The sequence below is a fragment of the Perca flavescens genome, chromosome 1 (assembly GCF_004354835.1).
Source record: "Perca flavescens isolate YP-PL-M2 chromosome 1, PFLA_1.0, whole genome shotgun sequence".
Classification (NCBI taxonomy): Eukaryota; Metazoa; Chordata; class Actinopteri; order Perciformes; family Percidae; genus Perca; species Perca flavescens.
Window position 1 is genome coordinate 14,661,212 of NC_041331.1, and position 19,569 is coordinate 14,680,780.

The following is a 19,569-nucleotide window of genomic DNA, read 5'->3' on the forward strand; positions in this document are numbered from 1 at the left end:
TCACAAGTCTGAGTCTGGAGCCCGTGCTGAAGATTACCGTAGAGCATTTGGCTGCCCCGTTTATTGGGATGAATTCCATCTCTGCTAAAAAGAGAACGGCGTTCCCAAAACAAATTAAAATTGTCAATAAAACCGAGCCTGCAGGCAGAATGAAGCCAAGTGCTAAGACTGAGGAGTTGGATAAAACGTCCCGCTCCGCGACCAACAGACAGAAGTGGACCAGAAATAAAAACACACTTTCCAGTGCTCTTCAACGCATCAAGGTTAAAATCCTGTTTTGTAAGTTGACTTTCATGACCTGCAATGGACCACAATACGTTGGATGGAGGTTGGGAGTGAGGGTATCAGGTCCACAAGTTTAATCAGAATGTCTGCAACCCTGGGAAAGCAGTGTGTGACTGTATTAAAAAACCGTATGCCCCATGTGATGGAGTCACCGATAATAATAGTGGTAGGGGGAAAAAAAGAAGACAAGGAGTTGGTGTGTTTTGATGGTCGGTATCGTGGAGAAAACATTCAGTGCCGGTCTCAGGGGAACATGGACGAGAAGAAGGAGAGGGAGATTGCCTACTCAGTGGGGAAGATTGACGGTCAGGCATTGCATTTTCAGATGCTCAATAATCTAAGTCCTTCAGCAATCACTTGACATGTGGGTCAATACTCTTTTCTCGTATCGTAGTCAAAGCCAAAACTCACAACATTCTCACAACATGGATTTGATGGATCTGACAGAAGGAAGTAAGAAAATCCAAACACCGATCTCAGACGATTTCCTGTGGTTTGGTAATAACAAACAATGAAATGAAAGATCTGCACACTACAACGTACAATAACGTCTATGTAATTCAAAGCACAGATGTTTTGGGCAGAGCCCCTCTTCAGCATGTAAAAACAAACTATTGATGAACCACGCACAGGTAAACCCCATTTACGCCCATACTGTACACATTCAGGTTTCCCCCCCAGCACCCCATCTTCATCAACAATGAAACGGTTGAAATGGTTGACAGCTTCAAATACTTTGGACTCACACTAGACAACAAACTCACTTTCGACCAGCACACAAGGGACATTCAAAAAAGGAGCCATCAAAGACTGTCAGCAATCCGTAAATTCAAAGGACTCTATGTAACCCTAACCCTAAACAAAAGACAGAGATAAATCACTGCCATCATGCCTGTGTAATTTGTATTATTCATCTGCACGTCATTCGGTTATGTTTGTACTTTTTGTTTGTTTCTCTGTAAGAGTGCTATGTCCATAACGTGGCCTACGGTTTGTGACAAAGATGTTCCCCTTGGGGACAATAAAGTCAAAAGTCTAGTTTGACACAACATGATACAACTGGTCTTGTTTACAATTGATGGCTGCATGTGGGGTCAAAATATACCACAACAATCCACAAATAATTAGAGTTAGATAATAGTGTCTAATTAATAATTAAAGTCTACCGCCATGCTGGCAGCTCTGTGAGGCTGAACATAGGCACAGCGGTGCTTTGAGCTAAATGTTAACGTCAGCTTGCAATCATGCTCACAATGACAATGCTAGCATGCTAATGTTGAGCAGGTATAAAGTTTACCATGTTCCCCATGTTGATTTACTCACCAGAGGGGGCGCGCTCACACTCTTGTAAGTTACATTTCTGGGTGCTTTCAGGGTGCAGCACATGGTCACATTGAGCTTGATCCACTTCTTTGTGTGTGTCAGACTTTGTGTTCACACATTTGATGAGTCGATGCTGCACTCCGCCACCGCAAGAAGCCGAGCACTACAGAGAAAGTTTAGGAAAATGTTAAAATGTTTTACAGACAACATATTTTAATGGATTGGTTCTTACTGCAAAAATTACTTTTGTGTCATGAATTACCATAAAATGTAGTTTTAGTAAAAACAGTAAAAACAGGGCTACTCTTGACGATTGGACAGGTTAGATTTTCATCAATTGTTGCTTATCTGAGTGTACTTCACAGTTTTCTTTATTGCCTTTTATCCAATCAGCTATGCCACATATCTGTGGCTCTTCTAGACCCATCAAATACATGTTCCGTTATTTCTCTGATCACTCCTGAATCCTTTGACCAGTCTTTGTTCATCTCCTTCATCATCAGCAGCCTCTCCGTCAAATGTCAAGGATATGACCTACAGTATTAAGTTCATCATGATGCTGTATCATTGTTTTTCAGTGTGCCACGAAATTCCTCCTGCTTCTTTTCTCTTCCTCCTTTTTTTGTTTTTCCCAACCACATTCAGTTACCAGGACCGTAGAGGTCATAGTCTATCTTCAAATAATAATGAAGAGGATGTTTAGAAAAAGAAACATATGTGAACATTATATGGAATATATATTGACATTATTCTGATGTACAGTATGACATCTTTTAGTCATACATACGTGTGTGTGTGTGTGTGTGTGTGTGTGTGTGTGTGCGTGTGTGCGTGTGTGTACCTCTCCCCATGATCCAGTAAGCCACTGAGCACAAGGCTGGCTATTGCATGATTGGATGTTGCTGGGTTGAAGATCCCTGTCGCATCGATCCTCCTCTGGACAGGTGACAATACGCTGCTGCTCTCCTCCCCCACACACCTCAGAGCACTGAACAACACGCACAGAGCACTGAACAAGTAATCTATACATTTAGGTGCATACAGCCTTGACTCAGTTGATTGCTGAGCTTGTGTAGTGGTGGAAACTACGCATTAAGTTTCTATGGGTGTTATTTACTGTAGTCTGTGCACAATTAAAGGATCATACCAGTATGTATCTTACCATTGCACTGCAAATTGTGCATACTTTATATCACTACCATAGACAACAGGTTTCATTTTTTTAAATGCATTTTCTGAACTTCCACAGAAGCCATTGTTGTTTTGTTTATTTCAGTACAACATAAAAACAAGTTGCAGAGATTTGACGCAAATAGATAATAATTAATTGTTACCATTTTGACCTTTTTGTTACGTAATTATTGCGTGGTTAAAAGCCCGCTTGTTGGCGAGTCAAAATACTAAGCTACGAAATCAAAGACTGCTTAACAGCATCTGCAAAACGTCACCAAATTCATATTACACTTTTCATGACAACTACAGTATGATCAACAGTTGGGTTTACTTTTCTGACAATATAGCTTCTGAATGTAATGCTGCTCAGTTGCTCCCGCTTAAATCTCAGAACCTCCCACCTGCCCACCCTGAAGGTATCAACCCACACCATTAATACTCAACAATAACATAATAAAAATAACTAAAATGCTTAAAGTGTCTTGTTACTCATCTCAAACTACCTTCACGTCTTTGCAAGTATATTTTTATTCTGCACTGAAATGAATAGAAGCAAATAACTACCAAGAAAAAAGAAAGAAATGCATTTAAAAATCTATTGAAATACACTGAACGGTATCATTTGCTTTGCTTTGTGCAGTAATATAACAGCAACAAAATGAAAATGAAATGTTCTGAAAGTTATCACTACTGCCCCCATTTAACTAGAAAATACACAGAGCATGTTTTGAGTGGAATTGAGTCTAGCAGAAAACTGCATTTTTCTTTATTTTTCTCAATTCACTTCATCTTACTCACCTGTCCCCAGGAGGAGGTGTACCAGTTGAGACATGGCTGAAGGTTACAGGTCATTTGGGTTTGTGGCCTGGAGAACATGGCGCGGCAGTGGAAAGGTCGCAGGGGCCTTTTATCCCGCAAGTCAAAACACTGGACCTCTCGTAATTTAATTCCGCCTTCACAATTCTTGGAGCACTGGTAGAAGACATGGCGTGATTCTTATTCAAACAGCACGGGCAGCTGGGGCTTGTAAGTATCCAATAGTAATGAGTCTAAAAGGCAACTGGCTTTAATGGCTTTCATCACGTATCCAAAAAGCTTCACTGATATGAACGCAGCTGAAGTGATGGGTGGATATCTTCAAGACCAAACTCTGTCCTTTGACTTACTACATAAGATAATCTCTGACCTGAATGCCTAATAACTCTTACTTTATAACTAGAAAATCCTTTCAGGACAACTTTTATACTAAAAGCACTTCTATCTACCTCACAACCTCATCTGTCCAGGACAGTTTATCTTATTTATAGCTCATCGTTTTCAGTTATTTTGAATATTTACTAAAAGTCTACACCCATGCTAGGGCTTCTATGAGGCTGTACAGCAATACTTTGAGCTAAATGAACATCAGATAATAATTTTAGCATGCTGATGTTTACCAGGTATGTTTACTTTGTTCACAATCTTAGTGTAGCCTGCTAGCATGCTAAAATGTGCTCATTAGCACTAAAAACAAAGTACAGCTGAAGCTGATGGGGATGTCATCTTTGCAGGTATTTGGTCATAGACCCAAGTATTGGACAAAGTGAATTTTTTTTCCTGATGGTGGCGCCCTATTTTATACAGTCTATGAGTGGCACTAGAGGAAATGCCACGTTATTCATTCCACGTTTTTTTCATTTCAAAGATTTATTTAAAGTTATTACAATTCATCCTGAGGAAACATGAATGTCGATTCCAAATTACTCAAAACTTCAAATGTCAACCTCATGGGGCCACTAGATAAACTTCACTAAAGTGGGATCACTGAAGTCACTAGGATTTATCCTCTGTGGACCACGCTTGTCTGCCAAATTTAATAGCAATTCATTGACAGTTTGTTGAGACATTTCAGTCTGGACCAACCAACCTTTCACCACAGCGCTAGCAAATAAATTCAAAAATCAATGTCATCATAGGAATTTAAAATTAACTTTTTGCATTTCATATACTCAAAATGTAAAACATATTCAGTGTAGAAATATTTAACATTGGTACAGTAATATAACAAGAAGTCTTACCTTATTCCATTCCTCAACTTTCCATGTGGAGCAGGGGCGCAGATAACATCGCTGAGCTGGCGCAGGCCTCTTGGCCGGATCACAGTCTGAGTCAGAGCCAGTACTGCAGGCCAAAGTCCTCCAGATGGCACCCAGACCACAGCTGGTGGAGCACTGCCCACAAAAGTAGTAACACATGAGAATACTACCTACACTTTATGATTTCAGGGTTGGATGCACAAACAGCTCCAGCATGCACAAGAAACCTCACTGATAGCAATGCAAATCTGGTATTCTGAGATTTTTGCAGGTCAGGCTTTTAAGAATTTTCCTAAAATGCAAATAAGTGCAAATTCTTTAAATGTTATGTACACTAGGAAGCAGAAGCGAAAGTCAAATGTGCCGTAAAAATGTATTACGTCAATTGACATTAGCTGCATTAACTTTAGGTCAAATAGTGTCTCCAAAGAAACAAAATGTGGGCAGGGACCAAAACTATACGCTGTGTCTGCATTATAAAAGCAGACAGAGATAAAAAAAAAAATTAATAATAATAATATAAAAAAATATTAATGACACACAGCTGTGCTTCATCCCACAGTTTAAGTACAACACCAGATTGTGTGAAACTCACAGCGCTCCAGTTGCCGGTGACCCAGTGGGTAGCGGTATTTTCCTGTGTGGAGGCTGAAGTTGGGGCAGATGTCGGCACTGGAAGTGGCCAAAGAATAGGTGGATTTGTCGGTAAAATGGGCACAACAGGTGTCGGCGATTCCATGTGCTGAACTGGTGTTGTGCGATGTTGAGTGGTTGTTGAGTTTGTTGGAAGCTGGTATGAAGGACCAGGATCAGTGTTACTGCTGCTTCTCACCATCGGGGGAACGACTATTTCATTGTAGTCAAAATCAACTGAATCGGACGATGGGACCCAGGATGTGGAATCTGTTCCAGTTTTTTCAGTGAAGGCGGGTTTTGTCGGTATATGTTTCACTGTAGCTGGCAGGGAATCAGCTGAAGAAGGCTGAGTGGCTCCCTCCAGGCTTGTAGGAGGTATGTTGTCTGTTCCAGGTAATGATGTGGAGTCATCTGAGGCCTCTTGGTTACCTGAGATTAGCAGAAAGGGAATGGGGAATGGAGTGGGTGTCTCAGAGGCAGGAAGTGAGGTTGTACTGAGGTCATGGTCTGTATCCCATGAATTACTAGTGGCATCTACTGTATAAAAATGAGTCTGATCCTTCAATGTGAAGGCAGTTGGAAATATCGCTGATTGACTGGTTGTTTGAGATATTACTGAAGCACTTTTGTCCAGTTGGATTTCAGTCTTAACCTGAGTTGTAGTTTCTGGCATGGTTTCAGGCCCCCACACATCCTCATTGTGTGCCTTTTTAAGTGTTTGTGAGTGCTGAGTTGTAGACAATGGCGGTGAGCGAGTGGTAGACACAGGCAGAAGAAAATCCTCAGAAAGGAAGTCATCAAAGTTTTCAGAATTCGTTTGCGTGGACTCCTTCGTCGCAGCATTCCCACGGTTCTTTATTTTGTCCAGATTTGTATTCTGTTGCTCTTCCGTTTTTAAAGTGTAGGCAGTGGAATTTGAGATTGTAGAAATGTTTAAAGTAGCCGAAGGAGCTCCGGTAGTTTCCATGTCAGCATTTTCTTTCACATTGCCGGTTGGCTTGGCCTCCTGTGAAGCATTGGATATGCGACTGTCCCCTAAATCTTTTCCATCACTCTCAAAGTCATCCGCCAAGTCTTCATGGAAGTTGATGAAATTATAGTCGTAGTAAAAATCATCAACTTGAACACTGTTTTCCGAAGAGTGATTGATATTTTCAATGTTATTGTGGTAGTGAAAATCTCCCTCGACAATGTTGTTAAGGTTATTATTATTATTACTTCTCGGCTGGGCTCTGGTGGTGCTGTATTTGGGAGGAGGTTTGACTTCAGGTATGGAGTTAATTTCATTGAGCACTTCTTTGCTCGACCAGCCACTTCCAGACCAGTCAACACCTCCAAAATTATCCACCACTTGCGGACAGTCCTGGATGTAGCAGGTAGTGACAGCAAGGGCCTTCTTCTGAGGCTCACAGTCACTGCCTGTGTTTCTGGAGCAGGTTACATTACGGTGACGTACCCCGCTTCCACAAGTCAGCGAACACTGCACGGAGGAAAAAGACACAACTTCAGATCATGATTAGGTCAAATTTATACTTTTAAAATGTACTGAATACAAAACGTTTGGCTTGAGCATGTCAATCTTAATCCTAACAGCGGTGAAGGAAAAAGGCTGATGGTCTTTAGTTACCCTAGACTATGGGACTCCTGGGGGTCACAACCAAAGTCATATAACCAGCACTGAAACAACAGAAGCAGCTCTGTGACGTTGTACAGCGAATGCTAACATGCTCACAATGACAATGCTAACATGGTATAATGTTGACCAAGTTTATCATCTCAGCATGTTACCATGTTCACATTTAACACTAATTAAATTATATAATTAGAATGAGGGGTGGGAAAAATAAGCTTCGGCTTTGTTCCACTCCTTTTTCGGACATAATAAACATTGTTTGTAATACTTTATTGATTTTGTTTGTCCTTTTGGTGTGTTGCAATGCACTTATTGTATTTTTATAGTTTATGTTATTTTCATTATTCATTTTAAATGAAAGAAAGAAAGAAAGCTAAGGAAACAGAAGGTTGTTAATATGCCTGTAAATCATGCTTCAGGAAGCATCTTAAAGTTCAGTAATTTATTTCTAAATATTTCTAAAAGGTTGTGTCTATTTGTGAAATAAAGAGATCAATATGACAAAAAATACAAAGAAGGTGATCTCTGTGGAGTTGGGGCCCTGGTCACAAACCTGAAGATCTGAGGCGCTACAATATGCAGGCTCTGAGCAATCAAATCTTTAGCTTTAACTAGAAGATAAGAGCATGAATTATTTTTGCCATGATTAGTTAATACATAATTCAACATATTTCTCAGAAAGACCTTTTCAGAAAATGTGAAAGTAGTTCTAAGAATTTCTGGCAAAATGAAGAACAATTTGCATTTTGATTTCCGTTTCAAACAGAACAATTGCCGACAAACCGGAACCTCCTACTCAAAACGCAGACTCACCTTTGACCAGCTGCCTGTTGTCCAGTCTGAAGGGCAGGGGATGTGTGCGTTGCAGGAGGATAGTGACTCAGGTTTGGGTATGTGTTCACATTCACTGGGCTGCAGGGCTTTCTGTTCCTCAGCACTTATTGCCTGGATGCAGAGCACTGACCTTTTAGTCAGACCTGAGCTTCCACAGCTTGCTGAGCATTTCTGCCACTCCCCGAACCACCATCTACACGCACAGACACACAAGTTAATGGTACACTTGTGAAAGAAAATGACAATATTTTACAGCGGTTTAAATTTTGATGACTCAAAGATTCAGATGGCAGTGCAATGTGTCAAGTTTTGCGATATTTCAATAGTAAGATTTCTGCCTGTCAAAACTTTCAGTCCCCAACTCACAATTTTAGCTACTTTAACTACACTGTTAGAAGCAAAAAGTAAAACAACCATAAGTACTATGCTTACTTTGTAGGAGGGGACAGAGTAAAAAATGCAGGTTGTGTGTGTTGGCATTATCTAAGCTCAAAGTTTTTAAGCTAAAAGTTTTTAATGTTAGTATCAAAAGTTATATTTGGTGGCAGCAAGTGTGACATTTATTTTTGAGGAAAACACTGCCGGTTACTCTGAAAGTGTAGTTAAAGTGATGAGCGAATGCTAATTAGCTATACAGTTCTTGGTTTTAATGCAAAACTGTGTCTATTTATAAGCCAGTACACACAAAGTTATATTAGGCAAACAAGCAAATAATTACCCATGAAATTGCTGACTTCTAACAGCAGGAATGCATCTGATTACTGCCACTGTTCTCTTATGACAGGCACAAAGCAATGTGTGCATGCATTGTTTCAAATTCTGTGTGGTGTTTGCAGATTACATAAAAATCTTAACCGTAAAGATCAGAGGAAAAAAAAAGACTTCAGGGGAATTTGTTCCCCTTTCCACATCATTTAGAAGCTGTGAACATAAAGATTGATCAGTCTTAAAATAACTTTTTCTCACTGATGTTGATGCCTGCGCATATCCAAAGAACTTTCAACAACACAAATATTGTACTTTCACCATTAATTGTAATATCCACTAAAAGAGTGAACAGTGGCTCAAGGTTGGTGAATTTTGGTGCACCTACAGCATCTGTATCAAAGGAACCGGTTGCCGATCCATTTGAACAAAACTGATAGTACAACAAGTCAACGAGCCACGGTTTGGTGCAATAAAATATGTGCGATGAAAACAGTGTGAAGAGTGGTGATTCTCAGCAAAGCAACCTGCAGCTGTTTCTAGCCAGCTGTGTCACCTCTCATGTCTTCCAACATGTCATTACACATAATAACCATAATTTGTATTCAATTCTGGAGGAATTTAAAAAAAAATGTTTGATGGGGGGAGATAACAAGTTTTATTTTCCATAGAGCCCCCCTTGTCCTCAGGCGCTCCTTATTGTGGTTCAGTACAAAATGCTCCTTATAGCAGGTTAAAAAAAAAAACACTTTGACACAACAAGACTCAAGAATGCAAATACTTTTGGAGCAGGTTTAGGTTCAGCTGGAAACATAACAGCTATTTCATGTTTTAGTGCAAAAATATTCACTGAGCAATGTGCAATTAAAGAGACTACAATCATATAAGCCTATTGAATCTTATTATTATAGTTATTTGCATGCTTCTGGCGGATATCTGCATTTTATTTAGCATTTTATTCACTGTTACTACTGTGAAAATCTCACTACAGTACATTTATGTTGCAATTTCCAGACAGAGGCTGCTAAACATCACTGAATACTAAACGCCTCTTTAACTCATTTTTAGGTGCAGCTATAGGATTTTTTATTTGTTTTGCAATCTGCAATAGCAAACCCCTTTTGGAGATTAAACTTTTACATTTTGAAAGGCTGTCTTAAGATATGATAAAAGTAGTAGAATGGCACTTGGCCTTGCTTGTACAGGTACATGTATCTTACATTTGGAGCAATTAAGGTGGTGCCCGGTGAGTTGTTAAACTGTTCATGTGAAGCCCAAAGTGAAAGAAACCGCAAAATATGTAATCTTTCTTATTAAAACAGCTATAACATGGACACTTTTTTTCCCCATTTTTAAGAATGCAACCATTATTGAAGAAACAGTTTCTTTGTACAATGTTCTGTTAGAATTATTAAATCATGATTTCAATGGCATCTTTCCCACTGTTCAAAAACACTAAGCTGTGATTCCAGCAGCAACTGTGGGTTTGGTAGCTTGGATAACCATATAGGCTTCCATGCGCACTACAAGGATAAGTGTTTGCTCCTGCAAGGGTTGAAAAAGAAGTGCCTTTATCTCCGAGTTTGGGTCAGTGAACACTGCTTGTAAATAACGTCTGGAGGGTAAACTCACATAGCTGGACAGGGATCCTTGTGACAGCTGGTTTGGTTATCGTCAGGCCGGGTTAAAGGGTCACAGAAGTGCTCCTCCACAATCCCAGTTGTCTTTTCCACACAGTGAACAATCTGCCTTTGAACACCTGGGATACCAGTGAGAGGAGAGAGAAGCTTTTGTGACTGAGCCCACACATACAAAAACATAGATGACTTCCAGCGTCATCTTTGTCAGAATAATAACAGCTTTGTACCTAGTGGGCACCTGGCTGGCCACCAGTAGGTGATTAAAAAGCTGTAGGAGCCAACCAGAAATAACACTACTGAATACAGAACACAGCATTTTTTTTTATTTTGTAAAACCCAGGACCCACACAACTGGAACACAGAAATATGAAACCAGCACTAAAAAGTTGTCCATTTAATGAACATTTCTGTTAATTTAGTATCACTTTAATGTACATATTTAAAACAAGCACAACATAACAAATCAATATTCTTCCTTCCTGCTCTAAAAAAGATTTCCATAGACAGAAATACATTTCAATATCTACCACAATGAAAAATGTCACATCCATGTTTCAGACAGCATTACACAAAGCTGAGCATGAAAGGATTTGTCTTCTAAAGCTGTGACAGATTCATCTTCTCCTGTGATACCTCTCTCAAGCTTAGTATTTCCACCCCGTGAGAGCAGGAGGCATCTCTCACCTCTGCTCAAGCCTAATTTTACACCTTTAAAAAGGTGCCTCTTAAAGGACAAGACAGCTACGTCAGATTGAAAGCCAGATGGAGACAGAAAGAAAACAAAGGAAATAAGGCAGGGAAACACTCTAAGCCATGTTGAGGAGTGACCTATTTGTCTAAATTCAACAGCCACTTGAACAAATAATATTCTGTGATCTCACACTGTGGTAGATATTCTGATGTCTATCTCCATCTCTTTCTCTAGAGATGAAGATAGACGCAGAGATGGTCTTGCTTGTGTCCACATAGTCTGGATCATAGCCATAGGTCTTGGCCAACAGCCATCTTCCCATTTTCCTCTGTGTTAACTCTGATGTTTACATTTAAAAACTTTGACTGGCCAGGTTAGAAGAGTCAGGAGATTGGTTAGTTGATTTCCCCATCCTGACTCATGGTCATGAGATGACTGCAGAGATGGTCTTGCTAGCTTGAGCTCATCCTCTCCACCTTTCCCTTGTGCTTTATGTGTTGACATGTTAAACTCCGGTCGATGAGGACTATGGTTAACTGCTCCTCAGATCTCTGCAGGGTAAATCCAGACAGCTAGCTAGACTATCTGTCCAGATAGAGTTTTCTGTTGCACGAATAGAACAACCTTTGAACGTACACGTTCCACCAAAACAAGTTCCTTCCCGAAGCTATTTTGCGCTGCCCGTGACGATTGTGATTGGTTTAAAGAAATGGCAATAAACCAGATCACGTTTTTCCCCCATCCCGATGTTAATATTTGAAAACTTGAGCCAGCAGGCGAGTGAGCCCAGGCTAGCAGAGTCGGCACGGGACTGGCAAGCTGATTTCCAGATCCCACCGGCCAATGTCAACCACATAAAGCACAACTAATATTTGTAAAATACAATACAATACAATTCAGTGTAAATTCGGCAGAGCTGATGGAGAGGCGACTTGGGAGGTTCGCGCCTTCTTATTGGAAGGTAAGCTGACCATTTCTTGTACTGTGGCTGTTCACAAGTCTAAAGGCTTCTGGAATAAAACCAAACTAACTTCTAATTGTTTGACATACAGACAATCTAAAATAAATAATAATATATATATATATATATATATATATATATATATATATATATATATATATATATATATATATATTATATATATATATACCGACAGAAATCTAAAATGTTTTGGTCTGAAGGAGCTCGGTGTGGTTTGGGCATAACGTGCAATAAACCAATCAGAGTCATCTCACATTCCCTTTAAAAGCAGGCGCACTTGTTCCATGGCGGATTGCTATTATGACGGTGGATTTGCCTGGCGCACGCCAGTGGGAGCTGTCCGGGATGCGGCAAAGTAATAAATGCCCGTCTTGGCCGGGTGGCGATGTTGCTGCGGCCCCTCGGGCGCATCTCCTCAAGCCTGGAGAGGATTGCTGCAGCCATGGAGCGTGGGCCTCCAAACGCACCACCTGCACCTGTTGTGCCCCTTCCTCCTCCCCCCCACTCCATCTCCGTCCACCCGCTCCACCACGAGCGCATTGCGCATTGCCACTCCCGGACAAGTGTCCAATCCCGCCGTAGTTCAACATTATGTCTCCTTAAGTCCTCTAATATTTCCTCATTTATGTCATCAACACATCCATGATTCATGGAAATGTTGTGTAAAACACAACCAGCCACAAAGAATGCTGCAACTTTTTGAGGACGGCACTCTAAAGTGCCTCCTGACCTATCCTGAAGCGCATTTTCAGTAATATTTTTCCTTGTAATTATGTATGGTTTGCAAAAATGGGAACTACTGCATCGGTGTAGATGAGAGAAGCAAAGTGTATGCGTGTTGTGCGAACGCTATATTATGGCCAAGCATGCGCCCCTAAAATAGCATCTGAATAACGCGCTACTGACTTTAGACTAGTGCCACTGACTTTAGACCAGGTTTTCCCTGGTCTGTGGAGGAATTTTTTCTGAAACTGCAAAATAGCACCAGGGAACGTTTGAACCTGAACACGCCTCCTCTTTTCGCTGAACCGCCCCCAGGAGTGTGCGTCTGTGGAGGGAAAAGTCTGCTGTGCGTCGGGTGCAAAATAGGAATGATACATGTGGCAGTGTACAAAGTCAATTGGGCTGGGTACAAGATAGGGCCCAAAGTCTGTTTCTGAGGACTCTAGGACATGCATTCAAAACTAGGAGCAAAAGATTTACCAGCTCTCTCTCTCTCTCTCTCTCTCTCTTAGGGCGCATTCACACCTGACTCGTTTAGTTCGGTTGAATCGCACTAGAGTTGGTTTTCCTCCTTGGTGCGGTTTGTTTGGGCAGGTGTGAATGCAGCAATCGCAATCAGGTGCACATCAAACAAGCGTACCAAGAGCTCCTTATGTGGTCTCGGTACGCTTTTTCGATCAAACTCTGGAGCGGTTCATTTGTGGGGAGAACATGATCCGACCTCGAACGGCACCAACTATATACTCCACAAGTTTGAGCTAAATGGCTCCTGTAGTCAGGTGTGCTTTGCAGTCTGCGATGCGGCAGAACATGCAAACTGTAGGAGCTTGCAAGGTTTCTCTCCCAGAAATAGACAGCAGTCAAGATCGGCGTCCAACACTCGCATCTCCGTGGTCAAACCAGCCGCCACTAAAGTTGGAGACAGACGCCTGCAGAGCAGAGTGAAGTCTCGGTGAGCAGAGCAGACGTAGTAACGTCGCTCATGAAACAAAGTCCGATTATTTAAATTAAATGAGTTGGTTTGACCATGGAGTTGAGAGAAATATGCATTAGTCCACACATGACATTCTTCCTGTATTTGCTTTCTTGTTCCTGCCCGAGACACATCCGACCAATTGTGGAGTGAATGTTCTTGCGTGATTTGTAATGACGCATTTTGGTACGCTTGGATTTTTTTCAGGTGTGAAACGAAACCGAACCAAGGGGAAAATTGCTCCAAGTTTACAAACTCATCAATTGATTCGGACCAAAGCAAACAAACTATAGGTTAGTCTACCTACCAAAATATCAATGACAAAACCTTAGGTTGTTTCACTTACCTGTCCCACAGGTAACACTGCATTCAGTCCATGAACCATATTTCCAGACGAAAACTGACACAGGGATGTCGTCATCAGAGACATTTTGACTAATTGTGTACTCGTACCGCACTCCTGGATTGGTCTCCTGAAAGAGAAGCTGTAACACACAAGACAATAGCAAATAAACAAAATAGAACAAACTAATTTAGGACCATATAGAAAACTTCCAGCCTTTCTTCACTAAACTAAAAACTAATAGTCTCTTTTGCATATTTCCCATTTGTGTTTTCGCCACATCTGAAAGACCATGAAGAGAAGATTAAAAAGCTTCATTTAGTATTATGCTTTTGGGGATTTTTCCCATATTTTAGTGTTATATAGTTTTTTTGTGTCTTTAAAAGATGTATAAAGTACCAAAAAAACACACATTTCACTCCTAATGGAGCTTTCTATCCCACAGATAGTACTCTTCTCAATTGCTTGAAAACAGCTCGCCACCTTCCTGTTTGAAATTCCCCAATTAATGATGTCATTGACTGAGAATGCCAGCCCAGTTTTTCAAATGTGCTGCCCATAGGTGATGCCTGAGCAGGCACTGCCCGCCCAGTGGCTTCTTTGAATTTGGTTGACCAATCACAACATAATGGGCCAGCTGACCAATCAGAGCAGACTTTCCGGAGCTTTTCAGGAAGGCGGGCCAAGAGCTCACACAATGTTTCAGGTGGAGACACTGCAGCAAAGGGCAGTATGAGAAACATATGTTTTTTGAACATCAAAGCATGTAAACCTATTCTAGTAAACCCCAAGAGTACAAATATGATGCTGAAAAGGAGCATAATAGGGGCTCTTTAAGACCTTGACTTGCATGCAACAGTACAACAACACATAGTCCTGCAATTCTTGAAAGGATGTTGGGAAGGTGACATGCTGATGTAGAAAGGTGGAGTCTCCTGTAGCCTTCCAGTAGCCCCGTTTTTCTGTCTTACTAGGCAGTACGTCTTTTACATAGCTGCAGATAATACAGATAGATAGAAAGATAATAATAATAAGACATACACTATCGATTCAATTTCTTTTGTTATTTTACATATAAAAAAAAAAAACAGGCCCAAAATACACACACATGCATAGCATGAACAATACACATAAATTAATGTGCGTTGTCGAGGGGCCAACGTCCCCGATCAGTTAGGGGTTCGGTGCCTTGCTCAAGGGTACCTCGGCAATGCTCGGGAGGCGAACTGGCACCTTTCCACTTGACCAGGCAGCCCTCCAGTTCCCAAGCCAAGTCCACACAGACTGAGCTACTACCGCCCCTTAATACTACTTAATGAGCTACTTAATAGTAACCACTCATGCTACAGCCGGAATCAATGCAGTCTTGAGGCTTGTGTTTGACAAGTAAGCAATGTTCAGCACTGCAAACCCCACCGGGACAGCTCCTGGGATATCAGAAAATACTTTTTACGTTTTTTTGATTGAAATGCAAGAAAACATCGCGAAGCAGTTCCTGCATTCCTGGAAAAGTTCAAGCAATCTTGCTGTGTCATGTCAGCAACACAGCATACATCAACATACATAAGGTTTTGTCCTGTTGTTTCTCCATTTCATTTTCATGTGAATAAATGCATTTGTGTCACAATCATCGGTTTGAGATATTTTATGTTAATTTACTGAATACTTAAGTTCACTTTTCTGAACAGTGTTGCCACCACATGTGCTATGCTGACAGAAATCCACCTTGATTTCTTGAAGGCAGTTTTCAGTATTGATTGAGGGACAAGATACACTCAAAACAAGTTAAGCTGTTACAGTAATCCGACCTGAATCCACAGTGGTTCCATGGTGGGCCCAGGAGACGTCAGGTTCTCCAGGTGTCCTGTCCTCTCGTAGGTGAATACTGTCCCGGCTGCCTTGTACTCGCCATTCCACTGGATCGTCCAGCCGCCATTCAGAAAATACTTATTGGGGTTGTCACTTCGCAACGCCAAGAAATTCCCAGCTTCAGCCATTTCCTCAATGCGGATGTTCCAGGCTCTTTCTGGGATCAGTCCAATGTCTACATAGCCTGAAGGATATTACATTGTTTTTAGTAAGTGAAATTTAAATATTCTGATGTACAGCTAACAAATAGTAGAGAAGACAGAGGAGACAAATGCCACCTTGGAGAGCTTTAAGCTTTTACAAAAAGGAAAAGGGGAGTGAGTGAGTATGTTTTAAATTGTCATAACTGTCAAATATATCTTCCACAAAGAGATCTATAGCTAAACCACAATTGTTAAGAAACATACCAAGTCCTTCAGTCTCCTCAAAGGTTCTCCTCACAGTTGTACAGGTGGAGCCGTTACCATGACAAACCCCACAGCGATCCTCTACAGCAGTGGAGTCGATCACATAGTCACAGCCTAAATTCTGTGACACAGAAAACAAACTTCACAATGCATTCTATAATATGATTTACAGTGATTACACAACAAAAGCAAAACTACACAACAGTCATTATGCTGCAATTTAGGGACTCAATATCTCTTTAGATCAAATCCAAATTTTCTGATCCATCATCCACATAGAGACTTGATAAGCAAGATCTGTTCATGCGTACATCGCTTTATAAAGCCACAAAAAATGCACAGAACACAACCCTGCCTTACCTTACTGTACCTCAGGTGCCCTTGATTTGTTCTGATAAGGCAGGTGATGCAAGTGAAGATACCAGTAATCCTTAATATTGTTCTGTGCCGTTTTATTATTAAGGTCAACCCACACTGTGCTGCTGCTGCTCACACCTTGTGCAGTTAAAGGCACAATATGTAATCCAAATAAACAAAAGGCTAGTCCCACAAGGGCATAATTCAAAACATAGGATGGGAACATGCGGCACTCTCAGATTGACAGAACTAGGACGAGACAACAACTAAAACTAAGTTATTTTAGTTTTCTTAAAATTTTTTTTAGTAGGCCTATATTTTTAAGGATGATTAATAGCATGCTGCAGGAATGAGTCCCAAAACCCTGAATTGAGTAAGCATTTTTGCACTTCCGGTTCCTTTGTCTCGAAGTTAATAGGTTTTTCGAAAGGGTTTTTGGATAGATGCCTGAAATAACGTTTGCAGTTAACACAAGCTTAAGAGATTTTCACATTCTACAACATAAAATCGTCGGTCACACCCCACACATAAATTTCTAAGCTTGTAATTGTATTCAAAAAGACTTGGTAGCTAACAAGTCGCTAAATGAGACTACAAAAAATCATCATGCCGAATACACAAAACCAGTTGGAAGCCAGTGGAAGCTAATAGTGATGACGGAGTCATGGTTTAGTTTGTTTATAGCCTACAGTTAGCTTTTTACTTCAGTGATTGCATTTACGCTTCAAAAACATAAAAGTGGTTTGTTTGCAAAGACTGTCTTGCTGAAGAAAAGTGTAAGTATCATAAACTTATCATAAACTTATTTTCTGCAATAATCCAAAAGCCAATTAAATAATCCCATTGGCTTTTTGTTGAGGGAACCAGGGGGATGCTAACTTCCGGGTTGTCCCTGCGTCATCCCTGCAACATTCTATTGACAAATACTGAAATACTGATTTGGCCTTTAATGTTACGGCGGCCCTTCAAAACAGAAAATGGTTTCCAGGTAAATGGGAAAACATGTGGCTTCCTGACAAAAATGTCACAAAATGTCACAAACTCAGAGCCACAGAGTCTTTGATTGCTGTCCACTCAGTATCCAAACAATGTCTGTATCAGTGACTGGCATTTTGGCCCAGGGTGATAGGCAAGAGCAGAGAGATAACAGCCACAGCGTTTTTTCTATCAACAAGCTCATTTTCATGCAAAATGTCAAATGTACAACACTCACCTGCAGAGAAAACAAAGTAAGGGTCAACTAAATATACTGCATGACAACTAACTAACAGAGCAGCAATGTGTGGAAATGAATGAGAAATACAAGAATGGAATTATTAATGAATGTTGTTTTGAAATCGAGAGAGGAAACAGATTAAACACTGAAGTAGAGACAATAAAACATTTGTTAGAGAATATGTGGCATAGTAGGTACAGTGTTGATACCTTACAGATGCCATTGACACACATATCTCTGCTTTTGTTGCCTTCGTAGCATGGTGTCCCATCAATGACGGTGTCCTGCATCTTATCAGAAAATTGTTCATTCAGTGGACGGCAGTGCAGTTCACAAGGGCTGACTGAAAGAGGTTTAGGAAAGACACAAAGTTATGATGAATACTGTAACAACCAAAGGTGCTTCTCTATTGAGTTCGCCTAAACACCATCACAGCCTGAACTAAGTTTAATCTGCTGACCTCTGTTGACGACTGCTTCCCACTTGTAGAACTTTCCCTTGTATGGTTTGTTGTTGAAGTGACTACATTGGGTGTCTCTGAAGGTGGGCAGGTCATGAAGACACGGCGTGGTGTTACAGATCTTGTACCTCCGTCTCTCTCCCAAACAGTACTTCCCTCTGTGCTTAGGACTGTGAGATAATCAAAGACATTATTTCAGTGCCACTTTTGGACTTTAATGTTCGAAACTTTGTGATACGGTGGAAAAAGGTGGAGTAAAGACAAGACCCCTTTAGAAGCTTTAGATATGCATTTTAATTTTGTGCATAAAAACATTTGGTGCATTCAACATTTCATTTTGCAAACGCATGCACTGATTCTGCGATATCTGATTTTATTTGCCAATTCATTCAACCTTTATTTAAACCTTAAGGAATAATTTTTAATGATGTAGCGAGTAAAATAACCGAACACACACACACACGAAAACTAACAACCGGACAACAACAGAACACAGTTAAAAACAGAAAACGTTTGTTGCTTATCGTTTGTCTGTGAGTACCACCTGCTTTGAATGTTATCAGCCGATTAAATGCATTATCAGTTGTTTATCACTACCATAGTAAGGCCCAACTCTTCCTCCTAGTTGGCTCAGTAGCTATTGGTAAGCTTTTTCACCTACTGTAGCTGCGTCAATATTAGACAGTCAGAGCAAAAGCTTGACCGCAGCGCTTTAAGATGACATAGTATGAAGAGCGACAATGGTAACTTGGGAGGAGTTAGCCTTCAGGGTTTTCTGCCAGAAAGGGTCTTAAAGGTCCCATGGCATGAAAGTTTCACTTTATGAGGTTTTTTAACATTAATATGAGTTCCCCCAGCCTGTCTATGGTCCCCCAGTGGCTAGAAATTGGGATAGGTGTAAACCGAGCCCTGGGTATCCTGCTCTGCCTTTGAGAAAATGAAAGCTCAGATGGACCGTTTTGGAATCTGCTTGTTATGAGGTCATAACAAGCAAGGTTACCTCCCCTTTCTCTGCTTTGCCCGCCCAGAGAATTTGGCCAACCCATAAGAGAGAGACATCATGGCTTTCAAATGAGAAAAATGGCAGTTGGTCAAGGCCACACCCCCACCCTCCACCTTGCCCCTGCCACTCTCCTCCTCAATAGCTTCAGACACAGAAATGGCACATACTAAGGAAAGCTCATTGTGGGACTGGCTCTAGTGGCTGTAGTTCTGCACCAAAGCTGAATTTCGGGAAAGAGACT

At 40.9% G+C, this 19,569-nt stretch overlaps 1 protein-coding gene across 2 annotated transcripts in view; it reads right to left on the reverse strand.

Annotated features, from left to right (window-relative positions):
- The window catches only part of adamts7 (a disintegrin-like and metallopeptidase (reprolysin type) with thrombospondin type 1 motif, 7), a 79,058-nt gene that overhangs the window by 14,347 nt on the left and 45,142 nt on the right, over positions 1-19,569 (reverse strand). For both annotated transcript variants that reach the window (XM_028574524.1, XM_028574531.1), the window contains 12 exons: positions 18,326-18,495; positions 18,075-18,208; positions 16,293-16,413; positions 15,825-16,069; positions 14,020-14,158; positions 10,297-10,423; positions 7,939-8,152; positions 5,452-6,972; positions 4,839-4,991; positions 3,580-3,753; positions 2,450-2,596; positions 1,609-1,771 (listed from right to left, as the gene is read on the reverse strand). In XM_028574524.1, coding sequence (XP_028430325.1) covers positions 1,609-1,771; positions 2,450-2,596; positions 3,580-3,753; positions 4,839-4,991; positions 5,452-6,972; positions 7,939-8,152; positions 10,297-10,423; positions 14,020-14,158; positions 15,825-16,069; positions 16,293-16,413; positions 18,075-18,208; positions 18,326-18,495 — 3,308 coding nt within the window. The remainder of the gene's footprint in view (positions 1-1,608; positions 1,772-2,449; positions 2,597-3,579; positions 3,754-4,838; positions 4,992-5,451; positions 6,973-7,938; positions 8,153-10,296; positions 10,424-14,019; positions 14,159-15,824; positions 16,070-16,292; positions 16,414-18,074; positions 18,209-18,325; positions 18,496-19,569) is intronic.